Source organism: Protobothrops mucrosquamatus, unplaced genomic scaffold (genome assembly GCF_001527695.2).
Source record: "Protobothrops mucrosquamatus isolate PMUCROS unplaced genomic scaffold, P.Mucros_1.0 scaffold598, whole genome shotgun sequence".
Classification (NCBI taxonomy): Eukaryota; Metazoa; Chordata; class Lepidosauria; order Squamata; family Viperidae; genus Protobothrops; species Protobothrops mucrosquamatus.
In genome coordinates, this window is record NW_015386897.1 from 213,378 (window position 1) to 239,262 (window position 25,885).

General features: G+C 34.7%; 2 protein-coding genes across 5 annotated transcripts in view; one reads left to right on the plus strand and one right to left on the minus strand.

The window, feature by feature from the left end:
* The window catches only part of EZH2 (enhancer of zeste 2 polycomb repressive complex 2 subunit), a 129,745-nt gene extending 125,747 nt beyond the window's left edge, over positions 1-3,998 (plus strand). For all 3 annotated transcript variants that reach the window (XM_015817503.1, XM_015817501.1, XM_015817502.1), the window contains exons 17-20: positions 2,306-2,387; positions 2,909-2,989; positions 3,080-3,164; positions 3,674-3,998. In XM_015817503.1, coding sequence (XP_015672989.1) covers positions 2,306-2,387; positions 2,909-2,989; positions 3,080-3,164; positions 3,674-3,734 — 309 coding nt within the window. In that variant the 3' untranslated portion in view covers positions 3,735-3,998. The remainder of the gene's footprint in view (positions 1-2,305; positions 2,388-2,908; positions 2,990-3,079; positions 3,165-3,673) is intronic.
* Positions 3,999-5,683: 1,685 nt separating this feature from the next.
* Positions 5,684-25,885, minus strand: part of LOC107288848 (cullin-1) — a 96,380-nt gene continuing 76,178 nt past the window's right edge. For both annotated transcript variants that reach the window (XM_015817505.1, XM_015817504.1), the window contains 9 exons: positions 24,910-25,027; positions 23,781-23,857; positions 22,287-22,418; positions 19,912-20,004; positions 13,115-13,162; positions 12,954-13,036; positions 10,770-10,875; positions 6,349-6,462; positions 5,684-5,837 (listed from right to left, as the gene is read on the minus strand). In XM_015817505.1, the coding sequence (XP_015672991.1) occupies positions 5,757-5,837; positions 6,349-6,462; positions 10,770-10,875; positions 12,954-13,036; positions 13,115-13,162; positions 19,912-20,004; positions 22,287-22,418; positions 23,781-23,857; positions 24,910-25,027 (852 nt within the window). In that variant the 3' untranslated portion in view covers positions 5,684-5,756. The remainder of the gene's footprint in view (positions 5,838-6,348; positions 6,463-10,769; positions 10,876-12,953; positions 13,037-13,114; positions 13,163-19,911; positions 20,005-22,286; positions 22,419-23,780; positions 23,858-24,909; positions 25,028-25,885) is intronic.

Here is a 25,885-nt window from a genome sequence, read left to right on the forward strand (position 1 = left end):
CCCACTTCCTGCAATCATTCATCATGTGCTTTAGCCTCCAGTGCCCTAATCATCTTTATGGCTCTTCTTTGCATATTCTAGGGTCTCAACATTTTTTTTTGAATTGTGATGACCAAAAATGGTTGCAGTATTCCAAGTGTGGTCTTACCAGTGCAGTAGAAAACAGTATTAACACTTCATGTGATCTTGATTTATCTCTTGATTGATGCAGCTTAGGACTGCATTGGCTTTTTGGCAGCTGCAGCACACTGCTGGCTCATATTTAAGTGGCTGTCAACTAGGGCACCTAAATTCCTCTCATATTTACACCTATTCTGTACCTGTGCATCTCGTTTTTCTTGCCTAAGTGTAAGACCTTAATTTTTCTCACCACTGAATTGCATTTTGTCGGATAGGGTCCAGTGTTCAAGTTTTGGAATTTGAGCCTATGTTCTAAAGTGTTGGCTATTCCCGTTTTGTGCTGTCTGCAAATTTGATGAGTTCCCCTTCTATCTCATCTAAATTGTTTATGAAGATGTTGAAGAGTACTGGGCCTGACAGAACCTTGGGGTACCTGACTGCATGTTTCCTTCCTTGTAGCTGTAGTTCCATTGAAGACTGCATGTTGAATGCAGTTGGTCAGCCAGTTACAAATGCATCTGGTGGTGATATTCTATTCCACATTTTTCTATCCTACCAAGTAGTAGGCTGTGGTCTACTTTATCAAATGCTTTACTGAAGTCTAAGTAATCTACATCTACAGCATTTCTTTGATACACTAATTTAGACATTTGTCCAAGAATGCAGTTCTTACATTAGCAATAGCAAGTAGACTTATATACCACTTAGCAAAAGCACTTACACTTATATACCGCTTCACAGTGCCTTTACAGCCCTCTAAGAAGTTTACAGAGTCAGCATATTGCCCCCAGCAATCTGGGTCCTCATTTTACCGATCAGGAAGGATGGAAGTCTGAGTCAACCTTGAGCCGGTGAGACTCAAACTGCTGAACTGCTGGCAGTTGGCAGTCAGCAGAATTAGCCTGCAATACTGCATTCTAACCACTGTGCTACCATGGCTCTTAATAATTTGTTGTTGCTAGGTGTTCACAGATCCATTGCTTAATGATCTTTTCTAGGTTTGTTGTTGGCTAGTGATTTTGGTGTGGTGTATAATAGTATACAGGTAATCCTTGAATTATGAAAGTTCACTTAACCTTCAAAGCTATGAGTTATACCATACATATGACTGTTTCAAAATTACTATGGCCACAGCACCCATGGTCATTCGCCCTTAATACCAACCATGGGGATGCTGCAGAATTCTCTACCTCTCTCCCCATCCCATCCCTACAGGACCCTGTAGCACCTGGCTTGTTCCCAATGCCTCCTGGAAGCAGTTGCCATTTTCAGCACTCTGGCAATTCCTCTAGGAAATGGCAATTGCTTTCAAAACTTAATCGGAACTGATCAGGTGGCCATCAGGAAATTGCAAATCTCTCCTGGTTTTTGATAGGCTTTGGGATTTCAGCACCTGCAAGCAAAGGCAGCAACTTCAGGACGAGCTTCCCAAAGTTTTTCTTTTTAATTCCCTCTCCCTCAGAAAACCACCTTTCTTCAATTAAGAAAACGAAAAAAAGCTTCTCTTTAGGATCCAGCCAGAACTCCTCCAGTGTTTGTGTCTGGCTTTAGAACCCAGCTAGGATTCCAAAGACAAATCATAGCTGCATTGTAAGGGCAGTCAAACAGCAAAAAACTCCAAGGACTCAGCTTCTGCCCTGTGTTCTGCAGGCAAAAAGCTGTAGAAAATTTTTGTTTGCTTGCTTGCAGTCTCCTGACAGCCATATTCCATTCAACGACCTGCATGTTCATTTAACGAATGCTCTGGGAGAGCAGGGATGGTTGGTCATTATTTGAGGCAGTTCATTTAATGTCTGTCCTGACTTCCAACCCTAATGGGCCAGTTCAGTTAAAGTTGTAACTCCAGAACTACCTGCATCTGGAAAATCTGTAGAAATATAACATGCTAGTGAAGCTCAATGACTATTTTTGCCCAACCTTAATTCCAACCGATTCAGTAGTTTTTATCTATGAGAAGAAATCCAGACAATCATTTATAATTTTGAGGGAGGTTATGGTATCAAACTTTAAGAAGCCCTGTCATAGATAAAAGGTTGCACAGAATATATTAGAACAGTTTATTTGTAATAATTTCTAAGTTGCTGAATCAAATATTCTGCAAATTTAAAAGTGAAAGAGGGGATGGGAATGAGTAGTAAAATAGGTTCTGGTGTTATCAGAACCATCTTTTAAATATTATTTTCAGATTATTTCTCAGGATGAAGCAGACAGAAGAGGGAAAGTCTATGATAAATACATGTGCAGCTTTCTATTCAATTTGAATAACGGTATGTGTATTGCTGTCTTTAACCTTATTCTACTTTATTCACATCCTATCTCAAATATTGGCCACAGTACTAATGCTGCTTCCAGTCACCTAATCAGAATTGCAAAGATTTTTAAGTTTGAAATGTTTAATGTTCTTAATAATGGAAAAATATTTTAATGTTAAATGTTATCAGGAATTGAAAACCTAACAAACTATGGTAAAAAACCAATTTGTAGGATATGTGAGCAGCAAAGATGATACTTTATGAAAACTAGAAAAGTGTTAATTGATGAAAATACCCATAATATTTTACAGAAAGCATTTAAATATTATGTATGATACCTGATAGAATACAGATAAAAATATATCATGTGTTATAATGCAGGGAAGGTTTGTAAGCCAAGTCAGTAATTGAAGCATAATTATTCAAGTGACAGATAAACAAAGCTTTACCTGCAAAATAAGACATTTTTTCTAAGAATATTACTATATTTCCTACTTTTTCAGGCAAGTGTGAATTTATCTGTTGTTTTTATTTAGATTTTGTGGTTGATGCAACACGGAAGGGTAACAAAATAAGATTTGCAAACCATTCAGTCAATCCCAACTGCTATGCAAAAGGTGAATACCGATACAGGAGTATACTCACATACTTTTGAAACAGAAGATGTTTGTAAAACATTTCCTCTAATTTCATTTTTTCTTTTACAGTTATGATGGTTAACGGAGATCACAGAATAGGAATATTTGCTAAGAGAGCCATTCAGACTGGTGAAGAACTCTTTTTTGATTACAGGTAGGGATAATAATGCTAAAACCTAAATCGGGGTACTAATACATTTGAATATTTAAGTCATGAGAATATCTTTACTAGCTTTTATCAATAAACAATTTCAAAAAATATGTGTAGTCAGAATTATTACATTGTAAGCTTCATAAATTATTGGACGTGGGAATAATTGATTTCATTTCTTTGGTATGCTTTTTTATACATTCTCAGGGTGACTGGAAACCCTTTGTGGACTTTTTATGTAAAAAAATAAAAAATGAACTAATGATTTATGGTTTTGATTATTAGGCAGAATAGATTACAGAAAAGAGAGTCATGATGCCACCTTAGAGAAAAGTTAAAATTATATTTGTATTTCTTAACTGCTGTAAAGAAGATTGGAAGCCACTTCTTTATATCTTTATCTTTCCCCCCCTACTTTTCTTTTGGAAAAGCTTTTCAAAAGCTTTTTAAGATTATTCTTGGGCAGTTTGCTTTAAAACCAATTATGCAAGTTATTTCTCTTTTTGTTTTAGATATAGTCAGGCTGACGCCCTCAAGTATGTAGGCATTGAAAGAGAAATGGAAATCCCTTGATACCAACTACCTCGCCTATAAGACAGCTGCCTTATCTTCAGGAGTTTCTACTACTGTGGGCAATTTTATTTTTAAAAACTGAATTGATGCAATTTGGAATGCAAAATTTGCAAAGTACTGTACCTGTAATTTATATTGAGATTTTAAAATCAACTTTTTAATGCCTTTTCACCAGCTGCAACATGTTTTGTACCATTGATCTTTTACAATAATGCAGTGTGGTACACTTTTTGAACCTTGAATAAAGGATACTTGAACTTTGAATTCATATTGTATGTTGCCATCTTTAAACAAAGGCTTGGCTTGAATGTATACATGTAAATATATTTGAAATCCGTTACAAATTTAACAAAACTTGAATCAAAAATACCTGTGAAAAATTTAATACTTTGTTGATCCCATAAAGATCACCTTACCACAAGAGCAGTTTTAGTGTTTGTCCCAATTAGTTGCATGCTCACCTAGTCTTTACTGTGAATCTTACCAACACATGTGACAAGGGATTTGTTTTTACAGCTAGTTTATCACAGAACCTGCCTGACATGCTTGATTTGGGCTGAGAAGGCCGTTGATCCAAGGTTAGCTATCTGGCTTCTGTGTCTAGCAGAAAACTAGAACCTGCTTTTGGGTCAGTATATTAACCATTATATCCTACTAGCTTTTTTACATCAAGAGCTGTATGTTGTTAAATTAAACTTAGTTATTTTCTTTTGTCCTAATGAACTTTATTCATCTTTTTACAGTGAACTATAAAAAGTCACAAATATAGCATGTATGTATGTATATATGTGTGTGTGTGTGTGTGTGTATACACCCCCCCACACACAAAAGAACAGAATCCCTAATGAATAATGTCAGCCTGCAGAGTGCCCATGTTAGAACCAATATTCCCACTATTTTAGATGTTAAATATGAGCGCACATAACTTCCTATCACTAAGAGTACTATTTAGCAATAAAGTGTAGATGAAATATTCTTATATGTGGAATACAGGTAATCCGCAACTTACAACTTACAATTTAGTGGCTGTTTGAAGTTACAATAGCACTGGAAAAAATGATTTATGACTTTTTTACACTTACAATCATTGCAGCATTCCCATAATCATATGATCAAAATTCAGACACTTGGCAACTGACTCATTTTTATGATGATCACAGTGTCCCAGGGTCTGGTGATAGCCTTTTGTAACCTGACAAAAAAGTCAATAGGGAAGCCAGATTCATTTGATAATTATGTTACTAACTTAACAATGGCAGTGATTCACTTAATAACTGTGGCATGAAAGGTCATAAAACTGGGCAAAACTAACTTAACAAATGTCTCATTTAGCAACAGAAATGTTTGGCTCAATTGTGATTGCAAATTGAGGACTACCTGTACTTAATTTTTCCTTCCCTCTGTTTCGAAGGAAATGGATCAAGACTGATTTGAGTTTGGTGAAGTTTTACTTGGTGGCACTAGAGATAATACTGAAAGCAAAACAGTACCCAGATCATTTGGTTTTCATATTCATTGCTCCTTTCATTTACATTTAAGAAAGATAAAGTCATGTAACTTAACAATAAACCAAATGCAACTTATACAGAAATTTTTAATTTTTTATTTATCGCACATTAAAAAATGAAGCACACTATACAAATGATTTTTCATAGCAGATTACACATGTGCCCAAATCAGATTCTCTCAAAGTGCTGCCAATGCGTGTAAGTGCTGTCTGGGGAAACAGCTCTTCTTTGTATAGTCAATGTATTGATTTAAATGCAGTAGCATGCAACCTCCAGTGGGGAAGGTTTCAGATTCCATTCTGTTCTTAAATTAGATTAAATGGCATTGGTGTCCATATGTACAAACTTGAAATGTATCAATCCTGAGCAGGTCTGATGTAATTCTAGGACTGGCAGATGGTAGTCCTGGTCTTAATTATAAAAATGGAGGTCCAGACAGCAGCAGATCAACAAGTTTTATTCTCTTTCAAACTTGTTACAATTTAAGACTGACACAGACAGCTGCTACAAACTGTTAAGCCAAATAACTGTAGGTGTCCTTTTCACCATCCACCCGTTCCAAGTATTCCTTCTCTATTAGAATATCAATGCATTTCTGAAAATAGAAAGAAAAACAATTATTCTGAGATGTTTTTGACCAATTCTAAGTGTTTAACAAGCTTTAACAATGATTTATCTAGTAAAGACACAGTGAAACAAATAACAAAACTTTTCTTAACCTAACAAAAAAAATGACAGGGGGAAAGGCCAAAAGAAATGGTAACTACTAATTACCATTAATATTAACTGGTAACCATTATCTGTTAGTATCAAAAATCTTAAAAAAGCAAAAGATTCATAAAGTACATATATTGCATAAAGGACTGAATTTATCACCTAATAAGAATGGTAGAGAGGTTTCAAAGGGAATTGAAGTACAAGCATGGCTAAAAAGTTGAGTTTGTTTATAAAACAGTAACTACTGTTCTATGTGGTAAGGTTTAAACATAAACATGTTATTGAAGTTATTTAATTTTTTATTGACACTGTTTAACTTATAACTTTCTCCTAATAGCTTGATTTAGTATGATACCACTAAAGGTTAGAGACCGCTGCTTTAGACAAACCTTTATTACTGGGACTCGTGGTTTGAATCTTGATGACAGCTGGGTAAGCACTTCTCCAAGCAACTGCTGATGCTTAAGGACTTTTCTCATCTTCATAATCCTCACAATAGCAGCCTAATATACACAAAATTTAGACTTAAAGCCCAATCCTTGATCAACAAATGCTATCGGAGGCTAATAATTATTTTAATCATTTAGTCATTATTATAATCATTGAAGGTGTACAGAGGTGATTGTTATTTCAAAGATGGATGAATGCTAGCAAGTATGTCATTTGATTGTGGCCATTTCACAACAAAAATAAACAATGCTAGCTTAAATCTTGAGACGTTTAAATATATCCTATATAGATATAATAGTGTGTCTCTGGCACTCTGATATACCAATCAAACATTGTAGGGAAAACAGATTTTTTTCTGCCAGGAACAGTTCTATAAGGCCACAGAATAGCAACTTTGATCAGAATACACATGCAAATGAATTATACAAATGTCAAATTAGGTGATGCTTTGGGTCAGAGAAATAAAATTCAAATAAATTTTAAAATGGTGTAAATGGTTTAAAATGGTGCTACTATAATTTTTTTTCATTTTCTATAAATGTCCAAGGATGAAGAGATAAAAAGGAATGGAGAAGGATTCTGAAGAAGCAAGCAAACAGAACATAGTAATAAAAATTCAAACAGAACATGCATGAATCCACAACCATTCAGCCTACTAAGATTGATTATAAGCCTTTTCCAATCCATCCATACCTTAATAACCTTTAAGCACCAAGACAGAAATTTGACAGCTTCATTTGGTCAGTCAAGGGTTACAATATTCAACTGATTATCATTATTCTTACCATCAATGATCCTATTCTATGGCTTTATTAAATAAGAGCAGGAAAAGTGTCAAACCCTACAAAGGATCGCAACAAAGATATATCAGGCTTAATCTCATCTTTTCAAACATCAACAGAAAATCACCTCAGAGAAAGGAGGTCCCCTACCCCAATCCCTAAAGAAGATATGATCAATTGCCATCAAAAGAGATCAAGTAGAACAAAAAAATCACTATTCATTTCCTAGTCCTATCAAGAAAATTCCACAAGCATGATTATTTTAATTTCTGCATTATATACAGGTTTGAAGCCCGAATGTAAATTGTCCAAATTAATTAATTATTCATTTGTTTGTTCTATTTCTATAGCTGCTCAATTCAATCAAGTAACTGAGTGGTTTACAATCCTAAAATTATAAAACAAAAACAGTAAAACATCCAGAAAATGAATGCAAAGAGCAGCCAGGGTTATTACTCAGGTGCAGGTACATTTCTAAGTTTTTAAAGCCTTGCAAAAGGCCAGAAGCAGGGTTGGAGCCAATCTAATCTCTGTGGGGCGAATATTCCACAAGGCAGGGGCTATCGTCTAATCTGCTGGATCAAATTGCACAGGTAGAGACTCTTAGAAAAAGTCACTCCAGTAATCTGGTCTCAAGCCATGTAAGGCTTAAAAGACAACCAGCACCTTGAATTGCACCCAGAAATGCAGCAGCAATCAGTGCAGCTCCCTGGAATAGGATCTCTACAGCATCATTCAAGGGGCCTTGACTAGAGATATAGAGATGGGTGTTATTTTCATATTGATATCTCGCCCCAAACACTCAGTGGCCTCATGTAGATGTTAAATAAGATTGGAGAGAGAAATGAGACTTGATCTTTCCCTCCCCATCAATATTGACTGACATCGATCCCATAGGAAGGAGGAGAACCTGTACAACACAGTGCCATTGAAACTCAGCTCCTGGAGCTGGCACAGTAGAATATCACAATCCACCAGGGTTTGTTTGTTTGTTTTGAATGCTGCTGAGAATCAAGAAGAGTCAGGAGGATTACACCATTTCATCCTGTTCATGCCTGAAGTTATCCACAATCAATGCTATTTCAATCCCAAACTGTTGCCTGAACCCTGACTGAAGGAGATCCAGATAATCTACTTCATTCAGGATCCTCTGTGATTGCCCTGTGACCTTCTCTCCACAATCTTCCCTAAAAGGGAAAAATTAGAAATTGAATGAAAACTTGTTTGGTTTGAGCAATGATCCTTTAAGAAGGGGGTGCACCCCGCCTCTTTTAGAGTTAGCAGGACCACTCCTTCTTTCAAGGATGAGTTAACTATAGCCCAGACCCAATCTCACATCCCCTCCCACACAGCCTTAATAAGCCAGGAAGAAATATTTTTTCCTCCAAGACATTCTAAAGCTGTAATCTCTACACCTTTTTCATGACTATTGGAGACCAGTTGAAAAGTATCTAGTGACGGTTGTTTGAGGAAGAAAGCACCAGAGCCTCCTTCAAGACAGCCTCCAGGATGAACTGTCTGTCACTTCAACCAACTCTTACGTCATTTCCTGGGCAGTCTTAGCCAACCATGACAGATGAGAATTTAATAGACAGGTAACCACACAGTGACAGCTCCCACACCGAAAACATGTGCACTTCTTCAAGACTCAGACATCCTAAGACAACATGGTAAAACTCCACTAGATAACTTGGCTGGACCAACACAAAATAAAACTGAACTTTATTCATAGGATGCTGAGAATACTATCAATATAGTCTTTCAGGTGTGCAGATAGTCAATAGTGATATTTTGGACCGGAATTTCCATCAGAAAAGTGCAATATCATGTGCCCATACTGTTTAGTGATGCAAATTCCATCAAGTCCAATTGACATCATTAAGTGACTCCTTAGACCTCATTAAAAACAACATGAAGTGGTTGCCATTGACTTTGCTTGTAGGAGTGATAATTACAAATTATGATTATATGACCATGAGAATACTGTTGAGTCTCAGGTACACTCATTCAGTGCTATAGTAAGTGCAAACATGCAGAACAAATGGCTATTCAATGAGTACCACTTATTGTACTTGAAACATATCTCAGGCAGCATATATGAGGAAAACTAGAGGATCTCAAGAACCAGTCTAAGTAGATCATGCCATACCAATAATCCAAATACTATATGCACATTCAAGTTATTTTCATGAAGATGATTAAATTATTTCCAAGAAAACAAGCCTGTGGATGCATATTTAGTATATGACTGGGAAATGAGGATTTCAATGGCCAGTTACCACACTGCTAGCAATAAAAACTTACTAAAAATAGTATTTACAGGTAAGCCTTGAGTTATGAATATAATGGAGCCTGCCCATTCCATTCCTAACTCAAGGATTCGTAGGAGTGAATGGCATACCTTGAACGCGATCATTCCCTGCCTTTGCCCACACTAATCGAATGTGCAGTTCATTAAGCGCATGAGGTATTCCAGGGTGGGGAAGGCTATGGCGGGCCTAGTGATGGAACAGGCCACCTACTTCAGACCATCCAAGGCCTCCCCTGACCCAATAAGATACCTATGCTCCGCACAATTGGTTCCCCTTCCCATCCTGCTACACTGGGTCACGTACCTTGCGAAGATTTACCGAGCTGTCTCCTCTCCAGCCTTTCTGCCACACAAGATCACAGTGCCCAGCACCTTTCACTCTCAGCGCAAAATGTTTGCAAGCTGATGGGAGACTTTGGGTCAGCGAAATCGCTGCCTCAAAACATCTGGCCAGTTTGCAAACACTTTGGGCGCCATGACTGGAAGCTCTTGGGGGGGGCATGATATCATGTGACTTCAGTCTTCCAGTCTCCATGCAAAATGTGCTTGAGAAAAGGCCTTTGCTGACGAAAACGGAGCCCCAGATTTACGTGTGCATTGCTCCCAGCCTCTGGCTTTGAGGAAAAGCCTTTGCCGGGGATGATGCTTGTGTCAACCTGGGAATCCGTTCTCAGCAGCAGGGGCCTTTTGCAATGATGGCAAAAGGCTTTGCAAATGGAGGGAAGGCTTAGATGTTTCACGCCTTCTCTCCATTTGCAAAGTGTTTTGCCACAGATCTCATCTAGGTCTGTTTGCAGAGAACAGAGGCCTAAAATACCATGAGATCATGCAACATCAGTAGCATGAAATCTCGTGCTATTGATCTCATGTGATCTTACAGTACTTTAGACCTCCATTCTCTCGGACACACCAAAGGCCTGAAGCAGCAAAACAGGCCAAGAAACAAAGACTCCCTAGATCTTCGCAAGGAGAGCATCCACAGACCTAGTACCTAAGGAGACCCAGCCAAGGGGAGGGGGGGAGGGAATAGCCAGGGCGAATGTTGCAGTGCCTCTGCAGTCGTTCATAAGGGTGAAAGAGTGCTATGATGCTGCAACATTTGTAATTTCAGGACTTGTTTGTAAACACTAGGGGGTGCTTAATGCATAACTTTGAATGTTTGCTAAGGGAACATTTGTAACTTGGGGATTACCTGTACTATTGTGGAAAAAATTGTGTTTAACAGCACTATTAAATAATCTGCTAGCCACCTAAAATTCCCGAGTACCTGGATCAGGAGTTTCCGATCTTCCTCTATATTTTTGTGTGTTGTTTCCTGTTCCTGCTTTTGTTCAGTCTTCATTGGCACATTTATATTCACTCGCAATTTTTTGCTGCCAAGAAAATTTAGGCAAATAATTAGCTCTACAAAACAGAAATGAAGAATTACAGAAACCCTATGGTGAAACATGTTGTGAAAGGCAACATAATTAATTTAATGAAGGCAGGAGTCTTTTTTCTGTTGAGTGCTGCACTGGGTAATCCATAATTATATCTTTTCTTATTTCTCAGGCTTACATTTAATGCTTGCAAACAGGATATCTTAAAATTGGACTGTGACCTATCCATTGTTTAAACTCCTATTTTTTCCTAAGCATCTGGTTAAAAACACAAAATAAGCATACTGTTTCCATTGTGACCACATTCATTCCATCAATTTCAACTGAAACAAATATTTCCAATAAACATATGTACTGATAGCAATCTTTATGGTATCTAGTAAATTAAAAGTTATTTTGAATAATGCCAATTACATACAAATAAAACCAGTCATAACCACTGAATTATCTAAAAATATTGCCTTCAGATGTAGGTTTGAAAAAGTTATAGTTACATTTATTTTATTCATGTGTGTTAGTTTGGTGCTATTGAGTTGGCCTTATCTCTAACTTAAAGCCTATCTCCAGGCTCTCAATTAAAAAGCATCCATCTTTTTTCCTGGGATATAAGCTTCCACAGCCATAGATTACCATTCATATGTATGCATACATTTTAATTATTATGATTTTTGTCATAAAAATGGCCTTATCCTTCAGAATCTTATCCCAACTTGTGATCACTTTCCTCTATAATCAACTTTTATAGAGATGATAAAGAAGAATGTTTATTATCACATTATCAATCTTCATTAATGAAGAAACCAAAAGCATGACTTCTTGATTCTCAGCAGTACCTTTATTAAGTTTGCAGGTTGATATTTAACAGTATACCATTTTTTTTTCACTTTTACTGTGCTAATTTTCACTGTCTCCTTTATTTTTAATAATAATAATAATAATAATAATAATAATAATAATAATAATAATAATAATAATAATAATAATAAAGTTGGAAGGGACCTTGGAGGTCATCTAGTCCAACCCCCTGCTCAGGCAGGAAACCCTATACCATTTCGGATAAATGGCTGTCCAGTTTCTTCTTAAAAACTTCCAGTGTTGGCGCATTCACCGCTTCTGGAGGCAGGTTGTTCCACTGGTTAATTGTTCTAACCGTCAGGAAGTTTCTCCTTAGTTCTAGGTTGCTTTTCTCTTTGGTTAGCTTCCACCCGTTGCTCCTTGTCCTGCCTTCAGGCGCTTTTGAAAATAGCTTGACTCCCTCTTCTTTGTGGCAGCCCCTGAGATATTGGAACACTGCTATCATGTCCCCCCTCTTATATTTAGTGTATAAATATAGTGTTACCTTGCTATTTTCAAAACAGAAAGGATATACAACTGCTCTCTTCATTTATACCTCTTTTGTTACCTGACTGATGTCCTGCCTTTTTATTTTTTCTGAAAGCTGCCTGTTAATCTGGCATTTATCTATTATGTAAGTATATTAAGCAAAATGGTTTGTGAAGAATTTCAATGATTCAGTGACATTTTCTTGCATGTTACTCAAACTCTTGCAATCTTTATTCATATAAAGCAGTTATCATGAACTGATTTTAATCCTGAAGCTTTAGACAATCCAATGGGAATTTCAAATTCATCTCATGCACGTCCTATTTGGACTTCAATTTTCAGTATGCGGCTGACAAGTCCATTTTGCTAATCCATGGTTATTTTACAATTTGTATATATAATTTTCGCATCCAGAAACTACTGCAGTTTTAATTTATGTTTTTTTAGGAAATGTAAAATTTGGCTACTATGGAAACATGACAGGATTCTAGACTTGATTTACATTGAAGAACAGCATCACAAGTTATTTATTAATAAACTTTCAAAAAGCCAAGATCTAATCCTAGTCCGTTTCCATTCATTTGTAGTGTGAACAAAACTGATACAGAATTGTGAGGCTTTGGCTGGAACAGTAATCTGACAGAAATGCAAATATGCTATTACAATCATTAATAAATACAGACCTTTACCCTACTATCCTAAAGAAAAACAATTCTGATTAGATAGTTTTATTCAACTATCATTCTTACTTTTTGTAGCCAAGGTACAATTTTATTAAAGTATCTGGTTTCAATTCCACTTCATCAACATTTGCGTTTTCATCTTCTAAAACCTATGAAAAATAAAAAAGAGCAATGTCAGAACATATTAACAAATTATTTCACCACTCTCCCAAAATAAAAGCACTTACCAACAATTTTGACTTTAACAAAATCTGAAGTACTTGTGCCAAAATATCCTAAAAATCAGAAAAGTAAAAAAAAACCTGAGTTAATCAATGCCTAATTTGTTCCCTAGTTAATAAGCTTTGCAGAGGATAGTGAAGAACATATACAATCACTGCATTTAGTTTAACCTGCATTTAAACAGAAAAATACTCAGCAGATTGGCTGAATGTAATATTAAGAGAAGTGAAATTGTGCTGTATGATATTTAAATTTTTCTAGACATGAGAAAAAAAAATCAAGGATTTTTTGACAGATACTAAAATTCTATTCTCCTGTCACTGGGAATCCACCCAAATGCCTTTATTTATAATAATTTTTCTGGATGTTAGTCATAATTAACATTTGTAAATTAACATTCAAACATAAAGACTTAAAATCTGTTTCACATTTAAATTTGAAAGCAAATTTATTGTTATGATGGATGAAAAGACTGGAAGAAATATAGAACTTTATTATTATTATTTTAGATTACATTAATGAGGCAACATGCACAGAGATGAAAGAAATGTAAAACTTAATAACAAAAGAGTGGATTGGGAAAATGAATTGATTGAGATATTGGAACTGACTACTTTGGTTATTTTAAGATTTTGTTTCAGTTTATTTTTAAACTGGAGATTATTTTTTTTTAATCTTGGTTGATAGTAATGGATAAGTATTTTTGAATTAATGATTGGATAACTAAATTTGTTTAAGAGGAGAGAAGATCAAAGATGTCATGACGAGATGGGTGGAAGAAAGTGGAGCTCCGGCTTCTTAGCCTGATTTCGCTCTGTCTGGAGACCCCAAGGGGCCAGAAAGTTGCTCTGGAGAGGCAACAAAGAAGGGAAGCTTTGGGAGTTTGGACCAGATGGCAGTTGGTCTAAACGAACCAAGGAACCTCTTCAAACGGACAGAAGAAAGGCTGCCTGGTAGGCACAGGCAGCCCAAGTAATCGACAATCGGGAAAAAAGCGAAGAGCCACAGCAAGCCACCGAACAGCTGATTGTCAACAACATGTTGAGAACTGGGTGAGACTTTTTTTTTTTATTCCTCTCCCTTATGGACTTGGAAATAGAGATCCCCTGATTGGAAAAAATTTCCAAAGCAAAGACCCTGGAAAGATTTGGTAAGAAGGGAGTTAAAAGTGGCAAGAAATTATAAACAGGGGAATGAAATTAAGGAAAATAAAAATATATAAAAATGGAATTGGGATTGATTTAAAGAAAATTTAGTTAATTCTAACGATGTGAAAAAAAATTATATTTAATTTCTATGAGAAAATAAAAAGAACTTTTTAAACCTGGACTTAGATAATACAGTAAATAAGGACATATAGTGGTGAAAGGAATTATTTCAACAATACCAAAATACTAAAAGAACTTGGAAAGCTCCTGACCTTGAAACAACATCTGGTGTAAACAAAAGAATTTTATGTGACTCTATGCTAGAAAAGACATTCTACAATCATATCTTTTGACCCTGGATATAACCACAATAGAAATTATTTGGAAACAGAGGGCTTTTTACATCTTTAAACTAACTGGAACATTTAGATCAGCTTAAAGCAGTTGGCTTGTTTCATGGTTGGATTATAGCCTAAGGCAGTTGGCTTTTTTTTTCTTTTTCTTTTTCTCCTTGTGGATTTATAAAACTCACTCAATTGAAAAATGAGTGCACCAAATCTCATTAAACTTATGAAAAAACTTCCTCTGCACCCTCTGTTGGAACACCTACTCCAGCAAGCCAGGGATCTACTGAAACAATGCTGCAGCAAGAAAAAACAAATAGTGCTCAAAGAGAGATGCAAGCCACATTACAGTTAATTAACGAATCAATATAGAAAAATTATGAGTCAAAAACCAATTTTGACAAGTTGAATGAGCAAATGCTGGATATAAAGGCCCAATTTGATGCCCATCACCAAATGATTGCTAAAAATGAACAAAGAATTCAGAAAATGGAAAATAAATCAGAAGAAACTGATAAAAAATGGAGGCATTAATGCAAGATAATGAAAGATTAGAACAAGCAAACCAAAGCTTAGAAGGAACAGTTGCAAGCTTGGTAATGGAGAAAGCTGTACACTATTTAAGATTCCAAAATATACCTGAAGACGAGGAAGATATAGCAGAAGTGATCATTAATCTATTGGTGGAGGCCCTAAAAATAGAAAGAGCGGAGATACAAATGGAAATAGATGAAATATTTCGAATGAATTCAAGCTATGTGAGGAAATATAAATTACCCAGAGAAGTCCACGTAAGATTTATAAAGAAAACAATAAGAGATGAGATACTGAGAAGCATCAGAGATGAACTATTACAATATAAAAATAAAGGAATTGTGGTGTTGAAGCAGATCCCTAAAAGAATAAGAAATACCCAAAGACAGTATAACTTTTTGACCACAAAGTTAATTGCCAAAGGAATAAATTTTAGATGGTTAATACCAGAAGGGATCTTAATCAACTGGAATAATACAAGATATCGACTGGATTCAGTTTGGAAGGCAGAAGACTTTTATGAAAGAAACAGAGCATTCCTGGATGAAAAAGTACAACATCAACAAGAGGATAGAAAAGAACAAAAGCAGATAGAACAAACAGAGGAAACAGCTACACAAATTGAAGGAGAGAAAGAGAAGCCAGACCATGAGGGTGATGGAATGGTAAGAGAACAGAGGAGCACAAGATCGACAAGACCTAAATATAAGTAAACAAAATGGAGAAAGAAAACAGAATCTTTTCAGTGAATATAAATGGACTGAACTTTCCATCAAAAAGCAAAAAAATCTTTAAAAAATTACAGAAATTTAATATTGATATAATTTGTTTGCAAGAGACACATAAAAAAACCAATACTATAAACTTTTGAACTACTCAAAAATTGGGAAACTCTATTATGCATCAGCACACACACACAAAAAGAGTAGCTGTATACGTTGAAGAGACAATAGACTCCAAAATGATTTATTCAGATGAAGAAGGAAGAATTGTGATGGTAGAAATAATTTTACATCAAAAACAAATACTTTTAGTAGTAATATATGCACCAAATAATAAACAAGAATTTTATCAAAATCTTCATAGAAAAATAATAGAAATGCAATACCAAAATATTTGTTTCGTAGGAGACTTTAATGCAATAGTAGATGGGACATTAGACTATAAAAGTGGCAAAACAGGAAAAAGTGGAAGAAAAAGATTACCCAAGACTTTTTTTTAATATGATAGAGGAAATTGCGGTACAAGATACCTGGAGAGAAACTAACCCAGAAAAACTACAATACACATTCTATTCGAACAGTCATAAATCCTGTCCAGAATTGACATGCTTTGGATGACGCCTGAATTAAGAACCAATATGCAGGAGATTGAGATAGAATTAGGTACATGGACAGATCATAATCCTTTAAAGATGACATGGAAAGGAATACAAAAAAAAAACTAAGATGGACCTTGAACAAATCCATATTAAAAGAAAAAGAATTTATAGAACTAGCAACAAGAGTTCTTTTTTAAAGAAAATAAAAAAGAAGATACAACATTACAAAATGTATGGGATATAGCCAAAGCATACTTTAGAGGTGTAGCTATAACATATATGGCGAAAAAAACAAAGAAAAAAGACAACAACACACACTGCTAAGGGAAGAATTTAAAAATTAGAATTAGAATTACAAATAAATTCACAAAAGAAAATACTGAAAAAACAAATGGAAACAATAAAACATAAATTAAATTTAATGGAATCAGAAAAATTGGCTTAGCAAATTAAAAGAGCAAAACAACATTTTTTTTGAAAATGCAAATAACACAAAAATGAGTAGCCTATAAACTTAAAAAACAGGAGAAAAAACTGATAAATAATCTAGTAGATGAAAAGGCTGTTTACAATTTAAAAATAAAGAAATAAAAAAGATGATTAAAAAATACTATGAAAAAATGTATGATATAGAAGAAATTTCATGGGAGAAAACGGTTCAATATATGGAAAAAAATAACTTACCAAAATTTTCAGAAAACTTTAAAACTATGTTAAATAAAAAAATAACAATGGTGGAATTGACAGAAGCTATAAGACAAAAAAAATGAAAAAACACCGGGACCAGATGGGCTATTGGCAGAGTTGTATAAATGCCTACAAGATACATTAAGTATGCCGTTGTAAAAAATTACAAACCAATATCATTACTAAATGTGGATTATAAAATTTTTACTTCAATAATAGTGGGGAGACTGAAAAGATTTTTAACTGAATTTATACATCCAGATCAAAATGGATTTCTACCAAAAAGACAAATTAAAAATAACTTAAGAGTTATAATGGACATATTGGAATATTATGAAATACATCCTGGGAAACAACTGGCACTAGTATTCTTAGATGCTCAAAAGGTGTTTGATAATGTTTCCTGGCAATTTATGACTCAACAACTAAAAACAATGGACTTTGGACAAAACTTTATAAATATGATTGAAACGATATATGCAAACAAATAGCAAAATTGATTGTAAACGGAGACTATATAGAGACCTTTGAGATATGAAAAGGTACAAGACAAGGATGGCCACTATCTCCATTGTTATTTATCCTAACCTTGGAAGTTCTAAATAGAAATATTAGGCAAGATACAGAAATTAAAGGACTAGAAATAAAAGGTGAAACTTATAAACTGCAAGCATTTGCAGATGACTTGGTATTTATCTTAGAAGAACCTTTAGAGATGATTCCTAAATTATTGGAAAAGATAGAAGAGTATGGAGAGATAGCAGGACTGAAAATAAACAGAGAAAAAACTAAAGTGATAGTTAAAAATCTTACAGATAAACAAAAAAACAAATGTCAGAAAAAATAGAACTACAAATAGTCAAAAAGGTTAAATACTTAGAAATATATTTAACAGCAAGATGTTCAATAATAAAAGAAGATAACTATATAAAATTACTGAACCAAATAAGACTGGATCTGGAAAAATGGAAAAACTTGCAACTGTCGATGTTAGAAGAATTGTTACGGTGAAAATGAATATATTACCAAAAATATTGTTTCTATTTCAAACGATACCTATAAAATTAGAGAATTTTTTTTTTGAAGATTTAAATTCACTAATTTTGCAATTTATTTGGCAAGGAAAGAAAGCTAGAATTAAATTGAAAATGTTACAAGAAGCTAAGGAAAATGGAGGTTCTGGTTTGCCAGAGTGGGTTTTATATTATCAAGCATCTATACTAACATGAGTAAAATAATGGATAACTCTTAGAAATAAAAGGTTATTATATTTGGAGGGACATGTCAACTTGTTTGGCATGCTTTCTTATGGTATGGGAAAAACAAAATTCATAAGTATTTTCAAAACCACTATATAAGAAATGCATTACAACTAACATGGAAAAAAATAAAATGTAAAATATACTTGAAAATTCCAGGATGGCTTTCAACAATGAAAGCATTTGTACATCCAAATTTAGTTAATTTTGAGAAAATATGGACATAGAGATATTCTAAATTCTGAAGGGAATCTAAAATCTAAACAAGAGATGGAAAATCAGGGTATGAATCTATCATGGTGGGCATACTTACAAATGATAAAGATGTTAAACTGTACTGATTTTATAAAGAGCAGACCTTGTTTGATCAGACATTATTAACCTCTGATGAGAAACTAATTAAAAAAATCTTTAACTTTTTATTGAATTTGAAAATGGAAAATGAACATGTTAAAGATACAATGATAACATGGGCAAAGAATTTTGGATATAATGTAGATTTAGAAAAATGGCAAAATTTGTGGGAAAGTAATTATAAATTGACAAGTTTCTTATAAAGAAAACCTATATAAAATGTTTTATAGATGGCACTTGCCACCAGCAAGGTTAGCAAAAATGTTTAAAAATATGTCAGATAGATGCTGGAAATGTAAACATAAGTCAGGTATTTATTATCATGTATGGTGGACATGTGTTAAAGCAAAAAGGTACTGGATAGAATATATACTTGGCTAGAGAAGATGTTGGGAAAGTATGTAGATTTTACACCTGAACTTTTTTTACTAGGTATAATGCCAGAAAAAATATTGATAAACAAAGTATATACTTGGTTTTACATATGATAACAGCGGCAAGAATCATATTTGCACAATATTGGAAAAATGACTACCAGAGGAAGAAATAATTAAAAAAATACTAGAATGTGTGGAAATGGACAGACTTACTATGAGGTTGAAAGAAAAAGAAGAAACAGATTACTTTCAAACTTGTGAATTATTTTATCAATGGCTGGAGAAAAGAATAAAGAATTAGGAATTAAATTTGTATTAGTGAATGATAAACTCAGACAACACGTTTGTTGAATAAATACTATTGAATTGTATGAAAAAAAATTAATAAAAACTTTACAAGAAAAAAAATAAATTTGTTTAAGAGAAATATTGTACAGTTAGAGTTAATATCAGTTATGTTATATTTAACTTAGAGAAATTATTTGATATTAGTTTTCCTATCGGTATTGAGGAAAATTGGAAGTCTCTATTATATTTTTTTATTACTCTGCCTCTTTTTTCTTCACTTTTTAACTTTTCCCCCTTTTGATTCTATTTCATCCCTTTTCTTTTGTATTTTTTTAATTTAATAAAGTAGTTTAAAAAAGAATTGAAAAAATTGAAAATATTTGTGCTCATTACAATTCTAGACTTAAAGAAGAAATAAATGGATGTAGTAAGTGGGACAATAAAGACTCCTCAATAATTAAAACTATAATAACATGATATGAAGCTTTACCATTTTTATTTGAGTACTGTCTGTCAACTGCTGGACTGTGTAGGCATCTTCTGTGTTATACTGCAGCAGGATTGCCATCTGAAATGTAGATGCCTTAAAAAAGCGAGAAATAACTTTTATTTGAATGAATTTCCAAATTCATGTGAAGAAATTTATTAAAGCAAATAGAACAATATAAAACCTTATCTTTCAGACCAAAAAATTCTTTCTGTATTGTTTGCTATTTCACATAAACTGAAAAATATCTATTAATCAGATTTTCAATAGACAAATCCTGCATGTCTAGTGAATGTTCAGATTACATAACCAAGAAAAAAAGCAAAAATGAAGAGACTGAGATATTTGAGTGCTAAATACACACAGTGCATTCAGAAAGTATTCAAACCCTTTGTTAATTTTGTTATGTTGCAGCCTGATTCTACAGCTGTTGAAATTCATTTTTTGTATTAATCTACACTTAGTACCCCATAATGACAAAGTGAAAATAGAATTTTAGAAATGTCTGTAAATTTATTAAAAAGAAAAAACTGAAATAACACCTTGGCATTCAGACTCAGTACTTGGTTGAAGCACCTTTGGCAGCAATCACAGCCTCGAGTCTTTTTGGGTATGATGCAACAAGCTTTGCATGCCTGGATTGGGGGATTTTCTGCCATTCTTCCTTGCAAATACTCTCAAGCTCAGTCAGGTTGGATGATGAACGTTAGTGGACAGACATTTTCAGGTCCCTCCAGAGATGTTCAATAGGGTTCAAGTCAGGGCTCTGGCTGGACCACTCTAGAACATTCACAGAGTTATTATCCCTAAGCCACTTCTCTTTTGTCTTGCCTATGTTCTTAGGATCATTGTCATGTTGGAAGGTAAACCTTCCGCCCAGTCTGAGGTTCTGAGCATTTAGAACAGGTTTTCATTGAAGATATCCCTGTAATTTGCTCTATTCAGCTTTCCCTCAACTCTGACCAGTCTCCTAGTCCGGGCTGCTGAAAAACACCTCCACATCATGATGCTGCCACAACCATGCTTCACTGTTGGGATGATATTGGACAGGTGATGAGCGGTGTTTGGTTTCTTCCAGACATAACGTTTAGAATTGAGGCCAAGTTCAATCTTGGTTTCATCAGACCAGAGAATCTTGTTCTTCACAGTCTGAGAGTCCTTCAGGTGCTTTTTTGCAAACTCCAAGCAGACTTTCATGTGTTTTGCACTGAGGAGAGTCTTCTGTCTAGTCACTCTGCCATAAAGCCCAGATCAGTGGAGGGCTGCAGTGATGGTTGTCCTCCTGGAACTCTGTCCCATCTCCACACAGGGTCTCTGGGACTCAGTCAGAGTGACCATCAGGTTCTTGGTCACCTCTCTTAGTAAGGCCCTTCTCACCTGATTGCTCAGTTTGACCAGGCGACTAGCTCTTGGAAGAGTCCTGGTTCTGCCAATCTTCCTCCATTTGAGACTTATGGAGACCATGTGCTCTTAGGAACCTTCAGTGCAGCAGAAATTTTATTGTAGCCTTGCCCAGATCTGTGCCTCACAATAATCCTGTCTATGAGGTATGCAGGCTTCATGGCTTTTGCTCTGCTACAGTATGAATTTTCATCTGAGAGGCCTTCTATAGAGAGGTGTGTGCCTTTCCAAATCATGTCTAATCAATTTATGACAGGTCGACTCCAATCAAGGTGTAGAAACATGTCAGCAATGATCAAGAGAAATGGGAGGCATCTGAGCTAAATTCCAAATGTTGTTGCAAAAAGTCTGAATACTTATGCCAATGTGGTATTTCAGTTTTTTCTTTAATAAATTTACAGACATTTCTAAAATTTTGTTTTCACATTGTCATTATGGGGTAGTGAGTGTAGATTAACAAGAAAAAAATAAATTTCAACAATTGTAGAATCAGGTTGCAGCATAACAAAATTGACAAAAGTGAAGGGGGTCTGAATACTTTCTGAATATACTGTACATGCACACTATTCAAGGAATTTTATCTATAAGTGGCTTATTTACAACTGAAAATATATATTTATGATTACATTATTAATATATTATAAATAAATAAATACATAAATAAATAAATATTAGTATATATTAGCAGCATATTTTGTGTGCTTATTTAAACATATATTAAGAAGGCAAATAACATACATAGAGGGGGATGAGGGGAGTTTTAGAACTTTAATACTGTATGTAGCATAGAAATGTATCTACATGTGAGCCATAACATTTGTTCCATGCATTATGCCTTCCCCTCCTGCATTTTTCTAAAGGATTACTAAAAGATAGAAATATTAGCAAAATTTCCAAATTCAAGATATAGTGCCAGAAATTTTTTTTATTAACATTCTACTTGAATAGCTTATTAACCAAACTACAATGTACTTTACCTGTAGTGTATATCGGTTTTTGAAGCAATTGGTAACTAGTTCACCTTTCGATAGCTGATACAACCATGTTAATTTTCTTCCACTGTGACGACTTGCATAGAAAGCAGTAAATCTCTGATAACTGCGCTCCAGCTGCATTTCAAATCAAACCAAACCATATCATATTTACATTTTCAGTCTTAAGCATAATACAAAAACGGAGTCAATAATTGGAGCCAATTATTGTTGATGTTATTCAGCCAAGTTTGTCAAAAAAAATTGGTGCCAGTTAATCTACCTCAACATGAACTGGCTATGAGAACACTCAAGCTGAGTACGTATCTTTTGAGGAGAAAGCATGCTGTCTACAATAGATTGTAGAATTAATTCCTAAACAAAAAACAGCACTTTGATGGTTTCTTTTCTTCATTCACTGACAATCATAAAATCCATTAGTGAGTCTAGCGGAGTCCAGTGTTGCATAATACTATTTGACATAGATGACATAAAACAGACTGTCATCAGTGAAGTATATGAAAAACATCAAATTTAACATGAAAATGGGCGTTTCATCCTCAAAAAGCCTAACAATACTGAATGAAGGCATTAATTGTGTAGTAACTCCATGATTATCATGGCAGCTATAGTATTTATTGGATTTAAAATCCAATATGAACAAGTTCCATAAATAAGATCTACAATCAGCAACTAAAACCATCAGACAAAAGCTGCACCTCACCTTGTTCCTTATTTCCTAAAGCTTAGCAGAAGACCATCATCTTGACCACTTTCCAGAAACTTAATAGAAAGGGAGACAAACTACTCCATAAGGTTAGGACAACTGCAAAGAAGGCTTACTTTGGGACCGATAACCTGCTGATCTATTCTGGGAGGGAGATCTTTAGCATATTGCTCAATCATGTGTACAGGCATATTGTATTAGGAGGTGTTGATTCTATAGCTTCTAAGACTGGATATATTGCTTTGTAGGACTATGCTTGAAACCACACAATCAGCTTAGATGGAGTGGAAAGTACACCTGGAGAATGTCCAAACTATCTCTCTGACTCAACATCAAATAAAGAGTAACAGAAAAAAAGTACTCAGCATCACTTTTTTGCTGTGAAAGATAGATTTGTGAATGACAACGGGTACAAGCAGAAAAAGATGGGTGAGTCCTAGTTGGACAATCAGGATCCTCTCTCTCTCAAAAAAAGAATAAAATATGTTATGCTGACATCTATTGACAAAATCAATAAATCCATCCTTCAAATAAATCCATCCAGAATTTACAGACTATTAACGTGATGAGATGGGACTAAATAGAGCTCACTGTACTAAGTACTAAGTATGTGAAATTAGTATGTGTATGTCACAAATTAAAAATTAAATAAGACTTAAAAGACATTGCTAGATTTAATGCCTCAATCAGATTCTACTTTGCCATCAGCCTTCCAGAATATTACAATCTCCCTATATCTTAAAATATACACTTAGAAAGTAAGATGGTCTCACCTCTGATGGAAGAGCAAATGCACAAGACATTTGAAAGGGCCAAGATCCGGAGCTTAGTACTTGTATGCTGAAGTCCACTAGTATAAAAACATGAACAGTCACTAATTTTATTTCAATCACTGACCAACAAAACAGATTTATATGCTATGCTGAAAATGTTATATAAAAATAAAAGAGAAAAGGAGAGTCTATTGTTTTCAGAGATTCATAAAAGATATTGGAGAAAACTGCATAGAAATTATTTCAAACACAAGAGTAATTGAAGTAAATTACAAATATCATCCAATCATTTCAACTAATAAAAATATTAACTGCACAATTCCATGTCCAATGCATCCTGTATTTGATTTAATTAAATATGTTCTAGCTTTGCAAGATCTTATCCGTGTTTAATTCAGCCACATGATAACTCTCGGCCACATTTATAGTTCATATAAACTAAGTTAAGTAGTTCAGGACAATTGCCAAGAAAATTGAATATGTCTATCTATACAGTTCTAGGAACTGAGCCTGACTTTATTACCCTTTTTGTTGGTATTTGCTAGGGATCTGAGATTTCCTAACTGGAGGCCAGGTGTAAAACCATTTAAAAATTAATAGACTTCCAAGTTAAAAAAATTATCATGAATATCAGAACAGTCTTGCACATAAAAGTCCATTCTTGGATTCTAATCACTCCTCTCACTCCAATCTTCTTTTTTCTCAGCAGTATAATTACTCATAAGACAGTTTCTAAAAATTGAAGTTGGAATCTCTTGTAGTTCAGGGCAAATCACCTAAAGTTATACATAGTCTTGTCTTATAGAACAAAAATTTGCTGTACTTTTTGACCCTTTTCACTGCTTGCAGTATAAATTGTCTCCTGAAACCCTTCTTTTATTGACCCATTTTTTTAACAAATTTTCCTTTGCCATGCCCACTTTGGTCCCTTATTTTGTTTTTGGAGAGTTACCTTACTGATAGATAGAATCCTAAATCCATTTATATAATTTATGTCCAACATTGCACTGATTAATAAGGAATAGAAAAAGAAGACTTCCTTCATTAACATACTATTCACTTTTACCAATCTATAAAAATGTATATTAATTTATAGGTTTGAAAACAAATACATTTTAATTTTGCTTACAGTCCAATGGCTCTGAATTGGATAGGTGTTTTTTGAACTGCTCATTCAGGTCTTTGCTTACACCTATATCTTGGAACATCCTTTGAAGTTTGGATGTATACTCAAAGCCACAAGCTTGCTGTAATGAATCAGAGAAAATTATGAAATTATACATTTTGAGAGAAAGTAATGCATACACTACAGAAAGATCTCATCTATAAATCCTCTAATACACCGTAAACAGTATAAAAATAATAAATATTTATGTTAGAGCTTCAATGTGACCAAAATAAACAAATTGAATTTTCTAGCAATTTAATTATTTTTAGCATCTGAGTGCAGAAAATTTCCAGTCTTGATCTGCATACTAAAAGTCAATCTAAATTTATCATTTAATTTCTTCTATGGTATACAAATTCTGTAGCTGCAGCTTGCAATTATTATAAACTGGTTTACTTTAAATTATTATAATTATTGGATTGTTTAAAATAATAAGATTTATGGGCTTCCGATTCTGTGCAGCTAGCGCCACAGCTGAGGGATTGCAAAGATCTGCGTCCTATGGCTGATTTCTCTCTGTTTGGGGACCCTAAATGGGCCCAACGCCACCCCGGAGAGGTGGCAAGGAAGGAGGGAAGCCCTGCTGATCCTGGGGAGACGGTGATTGATCCGGACGTCTGGGGAAAGTTCTCCAAAAACCGACAGAAGAAAGGCTAGCATCATTCGTGAGTCTAACCCAAGCTATATGCAGCCGAAGCCAAAAAGCACTAAACTAAGCGTGACTGTAAACAGCGTGAGCAACTGGGTAAGAATATTGATTCTCTGAGGAGCTTCCGGTGGCAGGCGTCTTCGTCGGTCGCAGCTGTTTGCTGCCTCCCGCCTGTTTCGCGTAAAAGCCGGTTTGACAGCTAGCATCAGCTGTCAAACGGCTTGATACCTTTCCCCTGGGCATAAGGGGATAGGTGAGCTGCCCGGGGTAGGAGTTGAGTTCCCGAGT